Source organism: Sorghum bicolor, chromosome 9 (genome assembly GCF_000003195.3).
Source record: "Sorghum bicolor cultivar BTx623 chromosome 9, Sorghum_bicolor_NCBIv3, whole genome shotgun sequence".
NCBI classification, from domain to species: Eukaryota; Viridiplantae; Streptophyta; class Magnoliopsida; order Poales; family Poaceae; genus Sorghum; species Sorghum bicolor.
In genome coordinates, this window is record NC_012878.2 from 35015505 (window position 1) to 35040669 (window position 25165).

The 25165-nt window shown below is 47.8% G+C and overlaps 2 protein-coding genes across 2 annotated transcripts in view; one reads left to right on the forward strand and one right to left on the reverse strand.

Annotated features, from left to right (window-relative positions):
* Positions 1-24121, forward strand: part of LOC8066766 (proactivator polypeptide-like 1) — a 67003-nt gene extending 42882 nt beyond the window's left edge. Inside the window, exons 5-6 of the mRNA XM_021447444.1 lie at positions 23483-23542; positions 23623-24121. Of these exons, the coding sequence (XP_021303119.1) occupies positions 23483-23542; positions 23623-23775 (213 nt within the window). The 3' untranslated portion in view covers positions 23776-24121. The remainder of the gene's footprint in view (positions 1-23482; positions 23543-23622) is intronic.
* LOC110430212 lies at positions 20252-22116 on the reverse strand. Its single transcript, XM_021447443.1, has 2 exons — positions 20855-22116; positions 20252-20690 (listed from the first exon to the last, which is right to left on the reverse strand). Exons 1-2 carry the CDS (start codon positions 21879-21881, stop codon positions 20647-20649), a joined length of 1071 nt encoding a protein of 356 aa, XP_021303118.1. The 5' UTR covers positions 21882-22116; the 3' UTR covers positions 20252-20646.

Consider the following 25165-nt stretch of genomic DNA (forward strand, 5'->3'; position numbering starts at 1 on the left):
TAGGTTCCGCACCTCATGCTGATTGTTGGCTAGACCAGAGCTGGTACAAGCTCTAGGATGAATTAACTACTCGTGCTAATTTTATAATAAAAAATCTAAAACTTACCTCAGTGCTGATTTTTTATCTAGAGTTTATTTATACATCATGTACGACCTATTTTCTCTATATTTATTTTTCAGGAGTTTGGCCCAGTCGACAAGCTACGCTCGGGGACTCGTCGACTATTCCCTACGCTGTGCCCGGGGACTGCTCCGACCACCGAGCATGTTTACGTTCCCAACCACGCTCGGGGACTTGTCGACTACTCTCTATGCTGTGCTCGAAGACTGTGCCGACCACCGAGCACGTTTACGTTCCCAACCACGCTCGGGGACTTGTCCACTGGTCCCTACGCCGTGCTCGGGGACTGTGCCGACCACCGAGCACTATACGCTCGGGGACTGTTCGACCAGCTCACCAATTTAAGAGTTTTGGGACTGCACCGACCACCGAGCACTATACGCTCGGGGACTGGTCGACCAGCCCACCAATTTGAGAATTCGGGGATTGTACCGACCACCGAGTGTTATATGCTCGGGGACTGGTCGATTAGTCTATTCAATTGCAGACGGACTGGTAAAATTAATTTTTTAGACCTTGCTATAAGGCTCATACTTCGCCTTCCAGCAAGCTCGGGGACTACATCGGTGCGATGCATCTGGCGATACATCTCAGTTTCAGAATTTCCTTGAGGACTTTTCTTTTGACCCTGGCACCACGTGCCTACGTCACCTACTACCAGGCTCGGGGACTAAGTGGGCACACTTCACCTTGCGGTGAATATGCTTGCTTTTTGAAAGGCTATACTTTTCAGAAAAGTAAAGTGGGCACACTTCACCAGGAAAGAAATCTTTTTTGATTAAGAGCACCATGCATTCTTCGAACAACCTGCATCTTCGACGTCAATGTTGATCAACTGTCTTTTGAGTTGGTCAAAGTACCGTTGCAACTGTTTGGACGACTTTCCTACTTATTGAAGACGTCAAGTCTCACTGGTCGAAAAAGCTCAAGACGGCGTGTTACATCACAATACATGGTGCTCGGGGACTAGCTGTGGGGGTATAAACCCCTATACCCTCATGGGCCGATATGGGCCGCACCATCAGAGGTGGCTCGGCCCACAGGATGAAGACGTGCGGCGCACGACTGGTCGGCGCGCACCGCAAGGCTACAAGATATTGTACCAGATAGGATACTTTGCGTGTAACTCTGTCCCTTCACGATATATAAGGAGGGGCAGGGGTCCCCTAGAGGACAGGTCAAACACATCATATTCTCTCAACACAAATCAATACAATCAGACGCAGGACGTAGGTATTACTCCAACTCGGCGGCCGAACCTGGATAAAAAGCTTGTTCGTGTCTTGCGTCACTATCGAGTTCGTAGTTTGCGCACCGTCTACCTATAAACTACTACCGTGGGTATACCCCAAGGTAGACTACCGACCCGCTTTCGTCGACAGTGGCGCGCCAGGTAGGGGGTGTGCGTACAGCTCTCCCGACGAACAAGATGGCCATCATCCCCGACTTCGCGGCCATGGCGGGTGACTTCACGTTCACCGTTAGCTTCAACAGCTTCACCGCCACGACCACGGAGGAGGCGTAGATCCGATCTGCGCCAATCACTTCTTCATCGACGTCGGCCGCGGCTTCAACCATGCTGGCTACGACTCCGACTACTCCAGCAACGTCTCCGATCATGCCGACAACGCGTCACCTGCTTCCCTGCTACAAAGGAAGGCAGATCGACGACACCGACCTGCTCGGGATATCGACCAAGTTTTTTGGCCTACTTGCTCTGACCACCTGTCGCAATAATAATCGCCGCGAAGAACGTCGCTACGACAACCGCGACCACCGTCATGACAACAAGTCAAAAAGCTCGAGGTCTAGATAATTTTGTCGTCACCTACCAGACTTTCGTCCAAAGATAAGTATACTTCTAATATTTTATTTATTTTTGGCATAATATTTTTAATATTATTATCCTTCAAAACAACTTTTTGGTTAGCCGACTAGTTTTTTTTCCTACACGAGTTTTCCAGAGCCGGTACTGTCTCCGACTCCTCCCTACACGTGCATGAGATCCGCCCTCTGCGTTCCGGGTGGTCGGCAGTAGCTCTCTGACGTGGCTGACAATCCTACGCGTGCCTAGGTTCCGCACCTCATGCTGATTGTTGGCTAGACCAGAGCTGGTACAAGCTCTAGGATGAACTAACTACTCGTGCTAATTTTATAATAAAAAATCTAAAACTTACCTCAGTGCTGATTTTTTATCTAGAGTTTATTTATACATCATGTACTACCTATTTTCTCTATATTTATTTTTCAGGAGTTTGGCCTAGTCGACAAGCTACGCTCGGGGGCTCGTCGACTATTCCCTACGCTGTGCCCGGGGACTGCTCCGACCACCGAGCATGTTTACGTTCCCAACCACGCTCGGGGACTTGTCGACTACTCTCTATGCTGTGCTCGAAGACTGTGCCGACCACCGAGCACGTTTACGTTCCCAACCACGCTCGGGGACTTGTCCACTGGTCCCTACGCCGTGCTCGGGGACTGTGCCGACCACCGAGCACTATACGCTCGGGGACTGTTCGACCAGCTCACCAATTTAAGAGTTTTGGGACTGCACCGACCACCGAGCACTATACGCTCGGGGACTGGTCGACCAGCCCACCAATTTGAGAATTCGGGGACTGTACCGACCACCGAGTGTTATATGCTCGGGGACTGGTCGATTAGTCTATTCAATTGCAGACGGACTGGTAAAATTAATTTTTTAGACCTTGATATAAGGCTCATACTTCGCCTTCCAGCAAGCTCGGGGACTACATCGGTGCGATGCATCTGGCGATACATCTCAGTTTCAGAATTTCCTTGAGGACTTTTCTTTTGACCCTGGCACCACGTGCCTACGTCACCTACTACCAGGCTCGGGGACTAAGTGGGCACACTTCACCTTGCGGTGAATATGCTTGCTTTTTGAAAGGCTATACTTTTCAGAAAAGTAAAGTGGGCACACTTCACCAGGAAAGAAATCTTTTTTGATTAAGAGCACCATGCATTCTTCGAACAACCTGCTTCTTCGACGTCAATGTTGATCAACTGTCTTTTGAGTTGGTCAAAGTACCGTTGCAACTGTTTGGACGACTTTCCTACTTATTGAAGACGTCAAGTCTCACTGGTCGAAAAAGCTCAAGACGGCGTGTTACATCACAATACATGGTGCTCGGGGACTAGCTGTGGGGGTATAAACCCCTATACCCTCATGGGCCGATATGGGCCGCACCATCAGAGGTGGCCCGGCCCACAGGATGAAGACGTGCGGCGCACGACTGGTCGGCGCGCACCGCAAGGCTACAAGATATTGTACCAGATAGGATACTTTGCTTGTAACTCTGTCCCTTCACGATATATAAGGAGGGGCAGGGGTCCCCTAGAGGACAGGTCAAACACATCATATTCTCTCAACACAAATCAATACAATCAGACGCAGGACGTAGGTATTACGCCAACTCGGCGGCCGAACCTGGATAAAAAGCTTGTTCGTGTCTTGCGTCACCATCGAGTTCGTAGTTTGCGCACCGTCTACCGATAAACTACTACCGTGGGTATACCCTAAGGTAGACTACCGACCCGCTTTCGTCGACAGTGGCGCGCCAGGTAGGGGGTGTGCGTACAGCTCTCCCGACGAACAAGATGGCCATCATCCCCGACTTCGCGGCCATGGCGGGTGACTTCACGTTCACCGTTAGCTTCAACAGCTTCACCGCCACGACCACGGAGGAGGCGTAGATCCGATCTGCGCCAATCACTTCTTCATCGACGTCGGCCGCGGCTTCAACCATGCTGGCTAGGACTCCGACTACTCCAGCAACGTCTCCGATCATGCCGACAACGTGTCACCTGCTTCCCTGCTACAAAGGAAGGCAGATCGACGACACCGACCTGCTCGGGCTATCGACCAAGTTTTTTGGCCTACTTGCTCTGACCACCTGTCGCAATAATAATCGCCGCGAAGAACGGCGCTACGACAACCGCGACCACCGTCATGACAACAAGTCAAAAAGCTCGAGGTCTAGATAATTTTGTCGTCACCGACCAGACTTTCGTCCAAAGATAAGTATACATCTAATATTTTATTTATTTTTGGCATAATATTTTTAATATTATTATCCTTCAAAACAACTTTTTGGTTAGCCGACTAGTTTTTTTTCCTACACGAGTTTTCCAGAGCCGGTACTGTCTCCGACTCCTCCCTACACGTGCATGAGATCCGCCCACTGCGTTCCGGGTGGTCGGCAGTAGCTCTCTAACGTGGCTGACAATCCTACGCGTGCCTAGGTTCCGCACCTCATGCTGATTGTTGGCTAGACCAGAGCTGGTACAAGCTCTAGGATGAATTAACTACTCGTGCTAATTTTATAATAAAAAATCTAAAACTTACCTCAGTGCTGATTTTTTATCTAGAGTTTATTTATACATCATGTACTACCTATTTTCTCTATATTTATTTTTCAGGAGTTTGGCCCAGTCGACAAGCTACGCTCGGGGGCTCGTCGACTATTCCCTACGCTGTGCCCGGGGACTGCTCCGACCACCGAGCATGTTTACGTTCCCAACCACGCTCGGGGACTTGTCGACTACTCTCTATGCTGTGCTCGAAGACTGTGCCGACCACCGAGCACGTTTACGTTCCCAACCACGCTCGGGGACTTGTCCACTGGTCCCTACGCCGTGCTCGGGGACTGTGCCGACCACCGAGCACTATACGCTCGGGGACTGTTCGACCAGCTCACCAATTTAAGAGTTTTGGGACTGCACCGACCACCGAGCACTATACGCTCGGGGACTGGTCGACCAGCCCACCAATTTGAGAATTCGGGGACTGTACCGACCACCGAGTGTTATATGCTTGGGGACTGGTCGATTAGTCTATTCAATTGCAGACGGACTGGTAAAATTAATTTTTTAGACCTTGCTATAAGGCTCATACTTCGCCTTCCAGCAAGCTCGGGGACTACATCGGTGCGATGCATCTGGCGATACATCTCAGTTTCAGAATTTCCTTGAGGACTTTTCTTTTGACCCTGGCACCACGAGCCTGCGTCACCTACTACCAGGCTCGGGGACTAAGTGGGCACACTTCACCTTGCGGTGAATATGCTTGCTTTTTGAAAGGCTATACTTTTCAGAAAAGTAAAGTGGGCACACTTCACCAGGAAAGAAATCTTTTTTGATTAAGAGCACCATGCATTCTTCGAACAACCAGCTTCTTCGACGTCAATGTTGATCAACTGTCTTTTGAGTTGGTCAAAGTACCGTTGCAACTGTTTGGACGACTTTCCTACTTATTGAAGACGTCAAGTCTCACTGGTCGAAAAAGCTCAAGACGGCGTGTTACATCACAATACATGGTGCTCGGGGACTAGCTGTGGGGGTATAAACCCCTATACCCTCATGGGCCGATATGGGCCGCACCATCAGAGGTGGCTCGGCCCACAGGATGAAGACGTGCGGCGCACGACTGGTCGGCGCGCACCGCAAGGCTACAAGATATTGTACCAGATAGGATACTTTGCTTGTAACTCTGTCCCTTCACGATATATAAGGAGGGGCAGGGGTCCCCTAGAGGACAGGTCAAACACATCATATTCTCTCAACACAAATCAATACAATCAGACGCAGGACGTAGGTATTACGCCAACTCGGCGGCCGAACCTGGATAAAAAGCTTGTTCGTGTCTTGCGTCACCATCGAGTTCGTAGTTTGCGCACCGTCTACCGATAAACTACTACCGTGGGTATACCCTAAGGTAGACTACCGACCCGCTTTCGTCGACAGTGGCGCGCCAGGTAGGGGGTGTGCGTACAGCTCTCCCGACGAACAAGATGGCCATCATCCCCGACTTCGCGGCCATGGCGGGTGACTTCACGTTCACCGTTAGCTTCAACAGCTTCACCGCCACGACCACGGAGGAGGCGTAGATCCGATCTGCGCCAATCACTTCTTCATCGACGTCGGCCGCGGCTTCAACCATGCTGGCTACGACTCCGACTACTCCAGCAACGTCTCCGATCATGCCGACAACGCGTCACCTGCTTCCCTGCTACAAAGGAAGGCAGATCGACGACACCGACCTGCTCGGGCTATCGACCAAGTTTTTTGGCCTACTTGCTCTGACCACCTGTCGCAATAATAATCGCCGCGAAGAACGGCGCTATGACAACCGCGACCACCGTCATGACAACAAGTCAAAAAGCTCGAGGTCTAGATAATTTTGTCGTCACCGACCAGACTTTCGTCCAAAGATAAGTATACTTCTAATATTTTATTTATTTTTGGCATAATATTTTTAATATTATTATCCTTCAAAACAACTTTTTGGTTAGCCGACTAGTTTTTTTTCCTACACGAGTTTTCCAGAGCCGGTACTGTCTCCGACTCCTCCCTACACGTGCATGAGATCCGCCCTCTGCGTTCCGGGTGGTCGGCAGTAGCTCTCTGACGTGGCTGACAATCCTACGCGTGCCTAGGTTCCGCACCTCATGCTGATTGTTGGCTAGACCAGAGCTGGTACAAGCTCTAGGATGAATTAACTACTCGTGCTAATTTTATAATAAAAAATCTAAAACTTATCTCAGTGCTGATTTTTTATCTAGAGTTTATTTATACATCATGTACTACCTATTTTCTCTATATTTATTTTTCAGGAGTTTGGCCCAGTCGACAAGCTACGCTCGGGGACTCGTCGACTATTCCCTACGCTGTGCCCGGGGACTGCTCCGACCACCGAGCATGTTTACGTTCCCAACCACGCTCGGGGACTTGTCGACTACTCTCTATGCTGTGCTCGAAGACTTTGCCGACCACCGAGCACGTTTACGTTCCCAACCACGCTCGGGGACTTGTCCACTGGTCCCTACGCCGTGCTCGGGGACTGTGCCGACCACCGAGCACTATACGCTCGGGGACTGTTCGACCAGCTCACCAATTTAAGAGTTTTGGGACTGCACCGACCACCGAGCACTATACGCTCGGGGACTGGTCGACCAGCCCACCAATTTGAGAATTCGGGGACTGTACCGACCACCGAGTGTTATATGCTTGGGGACTGGTCGATTAGTCTATTCAATTGCAGACGGACTGGTAAAATTAATTTTTTAGACCTTGCTATAAGGCTCATACTTCGCCTTCCAGCAAGCTCGGGGACTACATCGGTGCGATGCATCTGGCGATACATCTCAGTTTCAGAATTTCCTTGAGGACTTTTCTTTTGACCCTGGCACCACGTGCCTACGTCACCTACTACCAGGCTCGGGGACTAAGTGGGCACACTTCACCTTGCGGTGAATATGCTTGCTTTTTGAAAGGCTATACTTTTCAGAAAAGTAAAGTGGGCACACTTCACCAGGAAAGAAATCTTTTTTGATTAAGAGCACCATGCATTCTTCGAACAACCTGCTTCTTCGACGTCAATATTGATCAACTGTCTTTTGAGTTGGTCAAAGTACCGTTGCAACTGTTTGGACGACTTTCCTACTTATTGAAGACGTCAAGTCTCACTGGTCGAAAAAGCTCAAGACGGCGTGTTACATCACAATACATGGTGCTCGGGGACTAGCTGTGGGGGTATAAACCCCTATACCCTCATGGGCCGATATGGGCCGCACCATCAGAGGTGGCTCGGCCCACAGGATGAAGACGTGCGGCGCACGACTGGTCGGCGCGCACCGCAAGGCTACAAGATATTGTACCAGATAGGATACTTTGCTTGTAACTCTGTCCCTTCACGATATATAAGGAGGGGCAGGGGTCCCCTAGAGGACAGGTCAAACACATCATATTCTCTCAACACAAATCAATACAATCTTGTGTAAAGCTGGTGTTTCATATCCATACAGTACCCGCCATGATGCTGAAATAAAAAAACACCTCTATTAGTTTAAAAAACAGCAGCAAACAACCTTCAGCCATGAGCCATGCAAGCAGGAAGCTTATGGTTATAGGAATCAGGAAGTACCTCTACCTGGGTTGTAATCAACATTTTCAAAAGTCCTAGCAAGATTCTTGCTAAAGGGTCCTTCTCTATTCTGAAGCATCTCAAGCACTCCAATGTCCTTGTGTGGCCATAGGCAAATATGATACATGCCTTTGCTTGGTCAACCACTTTCTTGAACCGAGGCATGTTGCCAATTTCTTGCAGTATAAGGTTGATTGTGTGAGCTGCACAAGAGGTCCAAAATATGTGTGGTCTCTTCTCTTCCAATAGCCTCTTTGCTCCCATGTTGTTAGAGGCATTGTCAGTTACTACTTGCACCACATTGTCTGGACCAATCTCTTCAATTGCTTTGTCCACAAGTTCAAAGATGAGCTCACTGGTATGTGAGACATGTGACATCTCCTTAGAGCTGATGAAGGAGGTTCCCTCGGCACAATTGGTGCACACATTCATTGTGCTTCTCCTCTTCCTATCTGACCAAGCATCAGTCATAATAGAGCAACCATTTTTCATCTTCTCGGTTTCACGCTCATGCAGCAAACTCTTTGTTCATTCATATTCTTCTTCCAGCAACTTCCCTCGCTGTGCATCCTGAGTTGGAGGTACAAAACCTGGACCAAACTGTCCAATTGCTTCACATATTTGCTTGAACTCATCATTATCAAGTGCATTGAAAGCGATAGCTGCCAACAGAACATTGAAAGAAGCATAATTAGTGTTCTGTCAGGAAAACAACATCTAATGAACTTTGAAATGTAAATACAAAATAGCATACTAGCAAATTACAATGTGTATAGGCCCATCTTGCAATGTACTTATGCACCTCATTGGTTCTTTCTTTCCAAAGTTCCTTGTTCAGCTGTTGTTGCTTCAAAGAATCAGACTTGGTAGCTTTAGGATCAATAGCGTGTCCATTTATCAATGGGTCCTAACTTGTGGGGCTCTGAACTGACTCATCTGAATCTGTTCCAACCCTAGATACATGAACTTCCTCTCTAATTTCTAGCTCACAAATAGTCTTCTCCTCCCTCTTTCTTTTTGCATCAGCTAGTGCCTTCTTGCACTTCTCTTTAGCCTCCATAGCCTGTGGTGTTCTTGTTGTGCATTTCTTCACATTCTTTCCCTCATGAGCCAAATGTTGCTTCAACCTATGAATCCCTCCCCTCATCTCCTTATTACACAACTTGCACTTCACCTTGTCCTTGTTGTTAGCATCAACAAGAACATCATATTCCCATCCAACATCATCCGAATTTCTTTTCAGACATCCTACATTCAGAAAATCACAAAATAGAAAATACAGAGGCATACATCATACATGCACATTCAGATTCAAACAAACAGATAATGCAATCAGACATTCAGATTCAGTTTACTAATGAATTAGACAGAAATGAGAAATCACAGCAGGGCTCCATTCTAAGGCAGTCAGGCTGCAAAGAGAGGAATAGGGGAAGCTGGAGGTGAAGGGGACTGTGGAGCATGGGAGACGAGCAGAAAATTTCAGAGCATGGGAGGGAAGCAGCCGGCGGAGGAAGGGAGATGAACAGGGAGGGAAGGGAACTCACCTTGGAGGCTTGGGGTGGCTGGCGGGGAGGGGTGCGCCGTTGGAGACGAGCAGCTTCCAGGCCGCGAGTCAGGGACGAGTAGCTTCCAGTCGATGAGCAGAGGACGATGAGGAGAGGAGTAGGACTGGTGAGTCGGGGATGAGCAGGGGATGAGGAGGGGAGGAGCAAGACCGGCGGGCTGCGGATGGAGCTCGCTGGCGGGGAGGAGCTCATCCGGCGGCGAGGAGGAGCACTGGCGGAGACGAGCAAATGGCAGGCGGGAACCCTTCCTCTCCCTCTTATCCTTCGCGCTAGAAATCGTGTCATGTGGGAATTCTCACGCGCAGGGCCAATTTTTTCGCGGAATCGTGCGCTCGTTCGCCTCGCGCCCCTCTGCGTCGCCTCCACACCGCCTCCACGCCGCCCATTGCCCAGATCAGTGACTACCCCCCTAGGCCAGGCGAAGGGGCTCGCCTAGTGATTAGTCGCGCCTAGGCAAGCGCCTAGCTGAACTTTGAGATTACACCACCGCTGCCTAAAACTATAATGCTGTAGGACCTCCAAAAGAAAAGACCATGAAACTAAACTGAATTTGGATTGTTGGGACTATATCACGTTTTTGGTTTACTCAGACACTGCCTTTTGGAGGACTGTCGGTACTCAGTTCTGACTTCTGACTATAAATTTGCACTTGTAACTTGTGCAGATCTAGTGCACTACGGTTATCTAGTCTAGTAATATGTTTGTGCTGTATCATGTTGTTAGCGCGAAAAATGGTCTTCGTGTAACACAGCTCTTAGAGGCCGTTTAGAAGTTAGAGTTCTTGATCTCCTAAGCCTCAACACACGAGTCGAGTTTGGTGATTTAGGGCTACGGCGTGCCAATCAATTTGACCTATAATTGAGAAGGAGAAAAGCAAATATCAAATTTATGGAAGTTGCCGGTTGCTGCCAGACAGTTCCAAAATATATGACTTAGAGTAGCCATTGATTAGAGGAAATTGACTAAAAAGTCTAACTCCTAACAATGCTTTAGATAATGACAAGATCATAATATTCATTAATTTATCACGATGTTGTATCACAATTTAACTTATTTAAATGCTCTTTAAAGCGAATTGTATGATCACACTGCGAGTGAGAGTGACTGGATCGACTAATTAATCGATACGATGTTTATATGAGAAAGATAGCTTACATGCATTTATTCTTTTCATTTATTAAATAAACGATAACCTAACAAAACTGGTGCCGTCTTGACAAGTTATTTTTATAAACGCATTAAATTTATATTCGCCTGGTCTAAAGGCCAGCGGGCTTCAATAAATTCAACACACATTACTAGTTTATTCAATCTTTGAATCGAGTCTATACGTATGCGTTATTCGTTGAAGTATAACTGGATCGACTATTTAGTTGATACAGGGTGCACGAGGCACGAACAAGATCTACCTATTTTATCATAATCAAATTTGAATTCAGTTAAGTCTAACTTAATATACTTGACAGTGGGGTTCGAAAATACAACCGATAACAAGTGATATTAAGCTGAACCTTATTATAATTCCATATTAGTTATGATCAAATAAGTATCTCGAACGCACAATATGGGACAATCGAGATCGACAAACTAGTTGATGTGGGCTTGATTGACTATTTTGATAATGGTTAGTGTTTATTAGAATTCATCAAGACAACTTGGAAATTAACAAAGTTGAAGCTTAATCTAATCTGTCAGATCTCGATTAGGCAAAATTGAGAGAGAATATGTCTCGGTATTAATTGATATATTGCATTGGGCCTCATAGGCTGATTATATAGGATACATAGGACTAACACCCCATTTGGGTAGACAATGTGGTACTATTCCTATCTATAACATTGAGCAGCCAAGCCAAATAGGCTTGGGTGCCAGGCCCATGGCCAGCCCATAGGGAGCCCTATTCTAACACACCCCCGCAGTCGAATCGTCAGCCACTCGGCACGTTTAGACTGGACCTAAACTCCGTGAATACTGAAGAAGGCAGCCCTTTGGTGAAGATATCTGCATATTGTGAAGAGGTGGGAACATGCAGAACACGAAGATCACCAATGGCGACTCGCTCCCGAACGAAGTGAAGATCGATCTCCATGTGCTTGGTTCGCTGATGCTGAATCAGGTTGGAGGTCATGTAGACAGCACTAATGTTGTCACAATACACCAGTGTAGCGCGCCGAAGAGGGGCATGTAACTCGAGAAGGAGCTGGCGCAACCAGGTAGCCTCTGCAACTCCATTGGCCACCGCGCGATACTCGGCTTCAGCACTGGATCTTGATACCGTGTTCTGGCGCTTGGAGGACCAGAATACAAGATTGTCGCCAAGGAACACGGCATAGCCCGAGGTAGACTTGCGAGTGTCCGGACAACCAGCCCAATCAACGTTGGTGTAAACGACAAGATCAGTCGAAGTAGACGGTCGTAGCATGAGACCAAGGTGAAGAGTGCCTCGAACATAGCGAAGAATCCGCTTTAGGGCAGCAAGGTGAGTATTGAGTTGCATGCACCCAAGTTCAACCCAAAAGCTTAAGCTGATGGGGAGAGGTGGGCAATTCACTTATATTCCAACACTCCCCCTCACGTGGAGGCTCCCTCAGGCCTCAGACGTGGAACTGGAGCGAGCAACATTTATTTTATTTAATTGCGCTAACTAGGATTCGAACTCGAGACCTCTGGCTTTGATACCATATTGAGTTGCATGCACTGACCAGTTCAACCCAAAAGCTTAAGCTGATAGGGAGAGGTGGGCAATTCAGTGAGGCTCCCGGGGTCGTGCATATGAAGGTAGACCTGCTGAACAGCATAAGCAATGTCTGGACGGGTGAAGGTCAAGTACTGAAGAGCTCCAGCAATATTGCAGAAGTCGGAAGTCTGTAGTATCAGACTGAAGAGCTCCAGCAAGACTGTGGAAGTCTGTAGCATCAGACATAGGGGCCCCTTCAGCTGCAGCAACCTTAGGATTGGTGTCAACTAGAGTAGAGCATGGTTTGCACTCAACCATTCCGGCGCGATCTAAAATATCCAACATGTACTGTCGCTGTGAGAGTAGAAGTCCATCACCACTTCGCTAAACATGCATGCTGAGGAAGTGATGTAGTTCACCAAGGTCTTTCAAGGCGAATTCTCGCTGTAGTGCTGAGATGATCTGCCGAAGAAGATCGGTCAATGAAGCTGTGAGGACAATGTCATCAACATAAAGCAACAGATAGGCTGTGTCTAATCCACGCTGGTAGACAAAGAGCGAGGTGTCTGACTTGGCTTCAACAAACCCAATAGATAGCAAGTAACTAGCCATCCGACTACCAAGCACGAGGAGCCTGCTTCAGGCCATAGAGCGATTCCTTCAAGAGGTTGACGAAATCCGGATGAGCTGGATCTTCGAACCCGGATGGCTGCTGGCAATACACCGTGTCACTGAGATTGCCATGAAGAAAGGCGTTCTTCACGTCAAGTTGATGAATAGGCCAGCGGCAAGAGAGCGCCAAGGAGAGCACTGTGCGGATAGTAGCGGACTTCACCACCGGACTGAAGGTCTCATCAAAGTCCACACCAGGTCGCTGGGTGAAACCACGGAGGACCCAACGTGCCTTGTACCGCTCGAGGGAGCCATCAGACTGAAGTTTGTGTTTGAAGATCCAGTTCCTAGTGACAACATTGGCCCGAGGCGGATGGGGCACAAGATCCCAGGTGTGGTTCTAGAGGAGAGCACTGTGTTCTTCTTCCATAGCTGCTCGCCAATTGGGGTCAGTAAGAGCGCTTCGGACGGTCTTTGGCACCGGAGAGAGAGGCACAACATGGTAGGCGGCGGGCATCCGGAAGCCGCTCTTCGAACGGGTGCCCATGGAGTGCTGGTTGGCCACCAGTGGAACAGGAACCGCACCCTTGGGCAGCGGGGCGGCTGGTGCAGGAGCAGTCGGGGCGGCCAGTGCAGGAGCAGCCGGTGGTGGTCGCGGTCGACGCGAGTAGTGGTATGTGAAGTCGTGAGCCGGGTGAAGAGGTGGAAAACCCCGGTGGAGGCCCGCGAGGCGCTTGAGGAGGCGCGGGGGAGCCCGTGGATGGCGCAGAGGACGGCGAGCCGGCGCGCAACGCGGGCAGGACGTACGGCAGGTGTGGAGAGGCGTTGTTGTGTGCGCCAATTAGCTCTGTGGCCGTGCGTGGCGCGGAAGTGGGGCTCCTGAGAGCCGCGCGTGGCGCGGTTGGAGTCCTCGATGCTCGTAGCACAGGGGGGATGTAGAGCGCGGGCGTCGGAGGATCATCAGCATCTTCTGGAAGCTCTAGGGGCGCCCCAGGCACGGCCATAGAGGGACCGGCAGGGGCGCTTGTGGTGTCGGAGGCACTAGGTGGAGTTCCTGCAGGCAAAAACTTGTGCAACGGTACAATAGGAGTGGGCACGACATCAGTAGTGTCATCAGCAAGGAACTCGAGGTCTACAGGAGTACTAGGACCATGGTGCTCAGCAAAAGGGAAAGCCGTTTCATCAAAGATGACATGTCGGGAGATGATGACTCTATTAGATGATAGGTCAAGGCGGCGGTACCCTTTGTGGTGAGCGGAATAGCCTAGAAAACACATTGGACAGACCTGGGGGCAAGTTTATGAGGAGCAGTGGCGGACGTGTTGGGATAACATTTGCAATTGAAGACTCATAGATGATCATATGTGGGTGGCTTGTCGAACAGGGCAAGGTGAGGTGTGGAGAACTCTAGAGTCTTGGTGGGCAAGATGTTGAGAAGAACAATCGCCGTGGAAAGGGCCTCCACCTAGTAGGGGGGAGGCATGGATGCCTGAAAGAGCAGGGAGCGAACAACATTATTGATAGAGCGAATAATGCGTTCAGCTTTACCGTTCTGAGGCGATGTGTAAGGGTAGGACATGCAAAGGTGAATGCCCTGGGCGAGGAAGAATTGCTGGGTGCTGGAGTTGTCGAACTCTCCCATTGTCGCACTGGACAGCTTTGACGCGGGCGCCAAATTGAGTGGAGGCGTGGGCGATGAAGTGAGCAAGCTTGCTGAAAGTGTCAGATTTAAGTCGTAATGGAAAAGTCCACAAATAATGAGTGCAATCATCAAGTATGACCAAATAGTATTTATAACCTGAAATGCTAACAACCGGAGATGTCCATAAATCACAATGAATGAGATCAAACTTGCTAGATGCACGAGAGGTGGACACAGAAAAGGACAAATGAACATGGCGCCCTAGTTGACAAGCATGACATAAATCTGAACAGTCCTGAATAGGAAATGAAACACTAGACGCGAGCTTTGAGACGGTCTCATGACCGGGGTGCCCAAGACGCCAATGCCACAGTGGAGAGGAGCCCTGAGCGGCGAAGGAGAGTGTTGGTGGAAGGCAAAGAGGGTATAGCGGCCCGGAGCTATTACACCTGACGATCTCTTTCCGAGTTGGAAGAACCTTCACAGAACAACCAGCAGGGTCAAACTCAACAGAGCAATTATTATCGGTAGTAAATTGGCGAATAGAGATAAGATTCTTAACAATTTGTGGTGACACAAGGACATTATTAAGACGTAAAGTAGGTGATTACTCTGTGGAGCCAGTGGCAGTAACAGGAATTAGTGAGCCATTACCAACAACAATAGATGAAGGGTTAGGGTACGGCGGGAATAGAACATGTGAAAGTGAAGAAGGCTGAGATGTCATATGTGAAGTAGCACCTGTGTCGAAGTACCACTCGTTGCTCGAAGGAGGGGTCAGTGAGGTCGTGCTGAATGCCGCGGCGAGCTCCGTCGAGTCCCTAGAGGGGAGGCCGGTCATAGGGTTGTAAAACCCCGGAGCGACCCATGCTCCAGCACCAATGGGAGCAGCCTGCTGGTGGGCAGCAAGTGCCTGCTGCTGCGCTTGCTGCTGTGCCTGGTGCTGCGCTTGGAGGTAAGGGGGCACCGGGATGGGCACCAGAGGTGGACGAGGGCCCCCTGGCCACATCTGGATGGTGCCGGACCAAGGATTGTAGAAGCTGGGCCAAGGGCGCCCTCCGACAGTCTGCTGCTGCTGTCCAGTGGCCTGCTGCTGCTGCGTTGTGCCACCAGGAGGTCTGGAGCCCTGTCCTGAAGAGCCGTTGTTGCCGTGTCCTTTGCCGCCACCGCCGCGCTTGCTGCGACGGTTGTTGGGAGCCTTGGAGCTCCCACCAGCGCCCCCGGAGCCCGGACCAGAGGACGCAGGGGCCGGGGTGGTGGTGGTGGAGGCGGCGAGTGCAGCAGCTGGAGCTTCCTTGCGGTTCTCCATGGTGAGTTCCTCGAGGACGAGATCCTCACGTGCCTCCAGGAAGGTGGGGAAAGGTTTGGCCCGGCAAAGGAGCTTCCCGACGTGGCTGAAGCGCTCGTTGAGGCCGCGGATGACGCTGAGGACGAGGGTGCGGTCGGAGATGACCTCGCCGATGGCCGTGAGATCATCGACCATCTTCTTCAGCCTGCGGCAGTACTCGGTGATGGAGAGGTCGCCCTGGACGAAGTTGCGAAACCACGTCTCCAGCTGAATGGAGCGGGCCTCCCGATTGCCGAGGAACTGCGACTCGACGGTGAGCCAGGCGTGTCGGGCAGTGGAGCCCCGGGCGGAGATGATCTCGCCTAGATCGTTGGTGAGCGTGGCGATGATCCAGGACTTGACGACGCAGTCCATCCGAGCTCAATTAGGAGAGGTCGGGTCCGGGGGATCCTCGCGGACATGGTCCTGAAGAGAAAACTTGCCGAGGATGAGGAGAAATTGATCGCACCAACGGCTGAAATTACCAGAATCGACGTCGAGGATGGTGGTGACGTAGTTCCGGATGTTGTTGACTGCAACGGCCTGAGAGTGGAGTTTGAGGAGAGCCACAGCTTCGTGGTGAAGCATGGCTGCACACAGATCAGGCACCGACGTACCTCCAGATGGCGCACCAAAAGAATCCGGCGCGATGGCGACAGCAGCAGCCGCACGCTCCTTGGCAGCCCGTGCCAGGGCATCGCTGGCGCGCTGTGCAGCGGCATCACGCTCCGCGGTTGCGGCCTTGGCTTCGTCTTCGGCCTGGACAGCGCGTGCCAGAGCAGCATCGTGAGCCTCCTGCGTGCCCGCTCGGCATGCTGAGCAGCGGCGGCAGCCGCGTTGGCATTCTCCTGGGCGAGGCGCTGGGCAACTGCATCAGCCTGGACGGCAGCCCCAGCAAAGGTTGCATCGGTGGCATCCGACTGAGAGGTTGGTGGAGTGGATGCCATGGCTGGGCTGGCGACGCTGTTGGGAAGGCTGCACGCGGGAGTGCGTCGCAGGGTCCTGGCCTGCGCGCGGATAGGGCAGCGGAGAAAAGGATCAAAAGGCGGTTGATACCATGAGAGAGAATATGTCTCAGTATTAATTGATATATTGCATTGGGCCTCATAGGCTGATTATATAGGATACATAGGACTAACACCCCATGTGTGTAGACAATGTGGTACTATTCTTATTTACTATAACATTGAGCAGCCAAGCCAAATAGGTTTAGGTGCCAGGCCCATGGCCCATGGCCAGCCCATAGGGCGCCTATTCTAACAAAAATATTGTTATAATAAATAAACCGTTAAATATGAACAATATTAATAACTTAATGAATCTACCAAGCTGCCGATCTGGTAGAGCCGATAAATAGCTCAAATCAGTTACTTGTAAGAGATTGAAGCAATACAACCTTACAAATACGATCTAAACTGGTAATAATTCAAATCAAGTTAAACACGAGATCAAATGACGCAGCCGTGACAACTAGATATGAACCGTGATAATACTTACAAGGAAACCGAAGGTCGAAATCAACCGATGTAGCTTGATTTATCGAAGGTTTTGTCGAGATCTACCTTTACTCCTACTCCTAAGGTTTGTGGCTGGAGCGGAAAAGGTCTTGTATTTGATTGTATATATCCTTTTTAATAATCGGGTCTTTGGTATTTATAACCTAGAAACATAAACATAAGTCCTAACAAAATACGATTCCTAGAAATAAAAAGGTAACTTGGACTCCAATCTTTCCTTGTAATGAAGTCCGACATGTTCTCTTCCTTGATTTGTCGTAACCCGACAAGACCCGATCGACTATCACCGTTCAATCCTCGTTTAGCCGATCCAACAAACTAGCCACCTCTCCTTCCACGGAGCGACCCCACAAGCAGTCCCTATTCGTAAAAATTTGGGGTCAACACATGTCAAGTCCAAATTTTTCCCATGGATATCAAAATCACGAATGCTAATTTTCCATTATTCTCAAGCAGTTCCTCACGGTTAGCTGCTAGTGAGTTTGCTATGATGTTGCTTCTATACAAGGATCTAACTCATTATCTGGCTTAACTGCTAGTTAATACTGGGGATATAACTCATTAGCTGGACCAAAAGGGAACCGATGTACAGTTTGGGCATATGCTTTGCAGGTCAAAATTGCACGGGGATCACTGATTCGCTCATTTTTCTTTCATCCATCTGAATCAAGCTATGTTGATTGTGATGGATCCAATGTTTTCAGGTCGTCTGGTCGAACCTGGTTGCCATGGGACCGGCCAGGAGAGACTAATCACGATTAGTTGTCAACCAGGCCGATTAATCGACCGTGGTTGACCCTGGTCATCCATCTAGTCGTCCATGTATATCAGGACATATACCTATATATATACACCTCTATATATATACTATAGTATACACAATAAAGCAAGAATACACAATAATCTATATAGTATATAGTTATATACTATATATATACACCTACTTTATAGTATACCTCTATATATACTATATAGTATATGATACTAACCTTGGGGATCTGAGTAGATGAATACTCAGTCCCGATGGTCAGTGATGCTAGAACGGGCAATAAGGTCTTGTATGTACTTGGACTGGGAAAGATAGCAGCCCTTGGCAGACTGTTTAACCTCAATGCCTAAGAAATAACTGAGAGGACCTAAGTCAGACATTTGAAATTGTGCACCAAGTTGCTGCTTGACACAAGAAATGTTGTTTGCATCATCACCCGTAATCAATATATCATCAACATATAGAAGAAGTAAAGTACGCCCATGTGAGGAGAGGTGGATAAATAAAGCTGGGTCATGATCACTTGGTGAAAAACCAGCAGCCCGAATCACAGAGACAAAGCGCTCAAACCAAACACGAGGAGCCTGTTTAAGACCATATAAAGCTCGGCGAAGACGACAAACATAACCTGGAGGGGCATTAACACCTGGGGGTGGTTGCATATAAACCTCTTCATTTAAATCACCATGAAGAAAGGCATTCTTAACATCCATCTGAGATATTGTCCAAGAAGAAGAAGAAGCCACTGCAATTAAAGTACGAACAGTAGTCATATGAGCAACAGGTGCAAATGTCTCATCATAATCTAGGCCCTGAGTTTGCTGAAAGCCTCTGGCAACTAGACGGGCCTTATATCTTTCAATAGAACCATCTGACTTGGTTTTAATTTTAAAAACCCAGTTGGATGTAATAGGCACAGCATGCGATGGTAATGGAACAATATCCCATGTGCCTGTACGATCAAGGGCAGCAAGTTCCTCAGACATAGCTAGCTGCCATTCTAGAATGCTAGAGGCCTCTTGATAAGTGGATGGCTCTTCCACAACTGCTGTGACATGGGGAAAACCATACTTGTCAGGAGGCCCAATAGCAGCACGATCACGTAGATTATATCTCGGACCACCCTGTGACTCATCAGTGTTAACAAAAGTATCAGCATCAGGAGTAGTAGGACTGGTCGAGGAAGTGGTTGTGGGGACTAGGGGACGACGAGTGTAGTATTTGAGGATAGGTGGTTTTTCAAAAGAGGTATGCTGCTGGACTGGTGGTTGACAATCAGAAAGATCTAAAGGGGGAGGATTGACGCTGGTAGGTGGAGGGTCAACATGATTAGGTGGAGGAGGTACAGAAGTGTCAAGAGGAGACACAAGAGTGTTGGGTGGACTAGAAGACACGGGTGGTGGAGTGTCAACATCACTGATTATAGGTGGAAGACACATAAAGGATGTTGACACTGTACTACTACGGGAAGGCTGAGTAGAAGGGTTATAAAAGAAAGGACGATCCTCAACGAAAGTGACATCACGAGATATACGAATACGACGAGAAGAGGTGTCATAACAACGATAACCCTTATGCTCAGGACTGTATCCCTGAAAAACACACTCAACTGACTGAGCAGTCAACTTAGTCCGCTCACGTGGTGCAAGTAGGACGTAGCATGTGCAACCAAAAACACGTAGATGGTCATAGTTAGGAGGAGTCCCAAAAAGAACCTCACCAGGACACTGACCCGACAATTTGAATGATGGTTGTCGGTTAATGAGATAAACAGAAGTGGAAACAGCTTCTCCCCAGAAATGAGAAGGAACAAAAGATGCAATAAGAAGTGTGCGGGCGGTCTCTATGATATGACGGTGTTTCCGCTCGGCAACCCCATTTTGAGCATGCGCACCCGGACAAGACTGCTGAGCAAGAGTACCTTCAGAGGTCAAAAATTTGCGAAAGGTATGAGATAAATACTCTCCACCAGAATCAGAACGAAAAACTCAATGGGAGTGGAAAATTGTGTGTGCGCCATGCGAGCAAAATTTTGATAAATAGAGCACAACTGAGAGCGATGTTTCATAAAGTAAACCCAAGTATATCGAGAATGATCATCAACAAATATAATATAGTATTTATGACCACCTTTGGTAGAGAAAGGTGCAGGACCCCATACATCAGAGTGAATAATATCAAAAGGTCTAGCGGAATGAGAGGTACTAGTGGAATATGGAAGTTGCAGTTGTTTTCCAAGCTTGCAACCCTTACACTGATAGCTAGACTCGATTGGTTTAGGACCTAAACAACCCTTATTTATTAAGGTGGACAAACGAGACCCGCATAAATGACCAAGACGATGATGCCACTTGGCAAAGGACAAAGTCGATGATGATGATGATGCAGCAGCAGCAGCGACCGAGGACACATGGGTGGTAGAGTGAGGAAGACGCAAGGTGTCGAGGACATAGAGGCTATGAGAACCTCTACGGCGATGGCCAGTCCCAAGTACAGCCCCGGTGCGACGATCCTGAATAAAACAAGATGAGTCATCGAACCCAACAAAACAATTGTGATCGGTTAATTGACCAACATAAAGAAGATTCATAGACAACTGAGGTACAAATGAGACATTAGGTACAGAAAAATTAGAGGTGCAAAGAGAACCCTGATGAGTAATGTGGCAGGATGTACCATCTGCTGTCTGAATAGAGGCACCATCAGTAATTGGTGTGCAAGAAATAAGTTGGGACTGATCTGATGACACATGAAAAGATGCTCCAGAATCAAGTACCCAAGATGAGGGAGCAGTGACAGGAGATGCAGCAGCAACTGACACAGATCCTGTAGGGGCAGAACTTGCAGGCACAGAGCCTGTAGAGGTGGAACCGCCGCCACGACCACGAGCTGCATGGCGTGAGCGATAAGCAGCTAACTTCTCAGGATACCGAACAAAGCAATTGTCTGAGCGGTGAGTAGTCTTCTTGCAATGAACACAAGGCCCAAAAGAGTTGTCCTTCACTGTGTTGGTCTTGTGAGAGGCTGTGAGGACACTGTGAGGCACTGTGACAGAAGGAGACTGAGAACTGAGTCGTGTCTCTTCAGCAATCAAAGCAGACAACACATCAGAAATGGACGGAGTAGTGGGTGCATTCAACAACTGCTTACGAATGGACTCAAAATCAGGCCGCAAACCATGACAAAACTGATATATAAGAAACTTTTCAATGAACTTATCCTTCTTAGCACAGCAGCCTGAACACCCTGCCTCACACTTAGGAACCATGGAAAGAAAAGGTCCCATCACACGATCAAAAGCAGTATAGTAATCCTCTATAGACATCTCATTCTTCTGAAGTTCATGAAGACCTTGCATGAGAGTAAGCAAAAGGGCACCACTGTTCTGAACATATCTCCCCTCCAGGTAGTCCCACATCTCCTTAGCAGATCGATGGTGCTCAAGACTCATCATTAATGAAGGCTTCATGCTGGTGACAATGGCACTCATGATGCGGCCATCATCTTTAGTCCAAGTCGTGACTGCAGCAGCACCAGAACCATCCTTCGACTTGTCAGTTGGAGGATCATCTGTCAAATGAGATGCAAGACCACGTCCACGCAATACAGTTTTGACAGAGAAAGCCCACTCTTGATAATTAGATGGACCATCAATTTTCAGAGGAAAAACAATGGCATTTGACAGCAATTGCGACTGTGACATTGTGCAAGACAACAGAGCAGAGCAGGCAGAGCAGAGCACCAACAGCAGTAGAGCAGAGGGAACCACAGTCCACAGGGCAAAGCAGTAGAACCTCCGATGGTGGCGAGCAGGGCAGATCCACCGCGGGCGCAGAGGAGCCACGTGGACTCGCGGACGTCGCGGACGTGGTGCGGACGGAGACGGCACGGGCGCAGAGGCGCTGCGCGGGCGCGTAGACGCGGCCGCGGACGTGGAGAAGTCGCACTGGCCGCGGGGACGGGTCCGCCGACGTGGAGGATCCGCACGGAGATGACGCGACAACGGGCCGCGAGGAAGAGCCGCACGATCGCACGGGAACGACGCGGAAGATGACGCGGCACGGCCGCACGGGGACGACGGCACGACGCAGAAGATGACGCGGCAACAGCCTGCGTGGATGATGGATTCCCAAGGAAAAATAATGGATCGTGGGTGAATTAGAATAGTCTAACCCTAACCCTAATCCATGGCTTTGATACCATGATACTAACCTTGGGGATCTGAGTAGATGAATACTCAGTCTACGGTGGAGTGATATATATATACACTCATATGGGCCATATGGGCCATAGTAGTAGATAGTAGTAGACAGGCTTTCGCTTAACAGTATACACAATAATCTAGCCGTCCATGTATATCTTTTTTTTTCGCCATTCGCCGTCCATGTATATCATGACATATACAGAGTAACTAAACTGGTCGTCCCTGTCCTAGTCGGTGATTAGTCGTCCACTAATCGGATGACCAGCTTTCTGGTCGAGTTAATCGAGTCGGTCCTCCTAATCGAACACCAGGGACCGATTAGGACGACTGATCGCGATTAATCGGATGACCTGAAAACATTGGATGGATCATTCTCTCAGTTTAATTGTTTTGAATGCTAGTCAATTGGTCTGACATGTTCATGCATGGTTAGAGTTTGGTCTCAACAACTGCAAGATAGGATGAGCTGGTTTGTGAATTAAACTCATTGTATGTTGCCTGTCCCAACTGTCCAATTTAACATCTGGTGAATATGATTCAAAATAAATTGACATGTTGCCTACCAACAAATCGATGAAGTGAAATCTATCCAGTTTGTACTTGGCTGCTGAACTTGCATGTGACTTTCTGATTATGTTCAGCATGTTGCATTTCACTTATATGTGCATGTGTTCATTTTCCTTGTCTGTGGTGGGAATGTATCTGATATTTGCTCAATCAAGCAACCACAATATTTCAAATGGGCTCAATCCTACTTGGGTGCGTGGTGTCTCTTTTATAGCATTAGATTTATTTTTTTACTCTGACATACCTGATTGTTTTGCACTACGGTTTCTGACTAAACAATACTGAGGTTTCCTGGACACAAATAGCTCATGTATCCCCCCAACTTTCTTTCTATGTTGATTCCCTGTACAGTAGGGTTTTCCCTGTAAGAATATATCAATATTTCAACAGCAGATGCAATATGGAGTTCTGTTAATTTTGGGCCGGTGGGTCCATATTACTTTCTTGTTTTTACTGATTAGCAATTTTCGGCCAATATGTTTTTTTTTCCAAAAAACAAAACCTTATGCCATGATGCTGTTTACTGTTGACAGCTTAAGATAATTGAGATACTTCTGAAAGGATGCAATAATGCAGAGAATTTTGTACAAAAGGTAAAGCTTACAGTTGAACTAAATGTACTATTATTAATGCATTATAATTATTTCTGAACCGTGCCACTTGTCCAACTCAGTGCAGGACGTTGATAATCCAAAATGCACCTATCATAATGGAGCATATTAAGAAGTTCCTCGAGAAGAGAGATTTCTGCAATTCTATCCATGTGTGTGGAGGTAAATCTGTTCGTGCTGGATCACAAATCCTCAGAAGCCTTTCTTCAGCGTGAACCGTGAAATCGTGAACTTGCACGAACAGTTATTGGTGTAAAAAGGAGTCCAGGCGCTATGTGAGCCCCGTGTGACATGGACTGTACAGTTTTTTTTTTTGGTTGAAATCTGGACTGTACAGAATTGGATGAACATGTTAAAAGGAAAACAAAACTGAGATACAAACTTATGCTGTTTATGGGTCATGAGCAGGGAGTGTATATTTGAACTGTATATCGTTATACCTTAGATATCATGTTGCTCCATATATGTATTAGTGTTTGGTAACTATGCCAAGTGCAGTTTGATCTTTCATGATGTAATACAGGATTATTCGTCTAAAGCTTCCTGAATTCGTTATAATTATAATGTGGGCATCAATCTCTGGCTTTTTACGTCACATATGATTTCTACTCATTTCTCACACAAACCCAAGCTTCTAAGCCACAGGTTCTTTATGCAAAGATTTGGGGGTAATCTGGTCACATAATTTTCGCAGCTTGGCATCACAAACTCATCAATTACAGAGTAGCCGTTTAAAACTAGTATATCAGTCCAGTCAAATAGATGGAGATAGCCAACGGTCGTTTTCAGGCGCCAAGTAATGTCGCTCCATTATTGTTGCTTGTATATTGGGTATTGTTTTTTCTTGCCACTCGTCTCGTCTGCTGCCACCCGTATTATATGTAAGACCTTCCGTGCGATAGGTTGCAACGTACACCTCATGATAAGAACGGGAAGCTATTATCGTACGTACTGGCATACGGTGCCTGATATATCGGTTGTGTTATCAGCATGGCCGGCCACAAAGTCTTGAAATGACAGCCAAAAATGTTGTTTTTGACTTTCAGATTTTTTTTGTTTGGCGTTCGTCTTATTCAAAATTTTTATATAAATATTGTTTATTTTATTATGATTTGTTTTGTCAAGAAAATCAATGATTTATTGTTTTTACTATTTGCATAAAAAATCGAATAAGACCAGTAAAAAAAATCTGAAAGTAAAAAACAACATTTTTAATAGGACGGAGAGAGTATATACTAACATTTGACATGGCTCAAATGAATCCAAGATATGTGATATACGAAAAACAAAACTCGGCCTATGAGCATAAGATAGCCTCGAGCCTTGCATCAAAAAGAAGACCTCACGCTGAGAAAAATTTTGAATCTCTACTTCACCCACATACAGCAGCTTCATAGCCTATATGAGACATAGCTTATATGATGACTACGACAAGGGCCAGACCTTAGATGCGTAATATATGTAGTAACATTCATACAACTTTGTTGTCCTTAGAAATCAGGACATAATTATTTGATAAGTCCAACTTAGTATATGTAAATGCATTTGTATTTGGAAAGTGAGCCAGCTAGTATTGTACCCGCATCGATGCTGCTGATTTAATTT

Excerpts from the sequence above, each read along its gene's own strand:
- LOC110430212 (XM_021447443.1), bottom strand. The coding sequence starts at position 21,881 with ATGTCACAGTCGCAATTGCTGTCAAATGCCATTGTTTTTCCTCTGAAA. Across the intron at positions 20,691-20,854 it reads CTCTATTCAGACAGCAGATG|GATCGTCGCACCGGGGCTGT; the intron begins GTACATCCTGCC and ends TGTTTTATTCAG.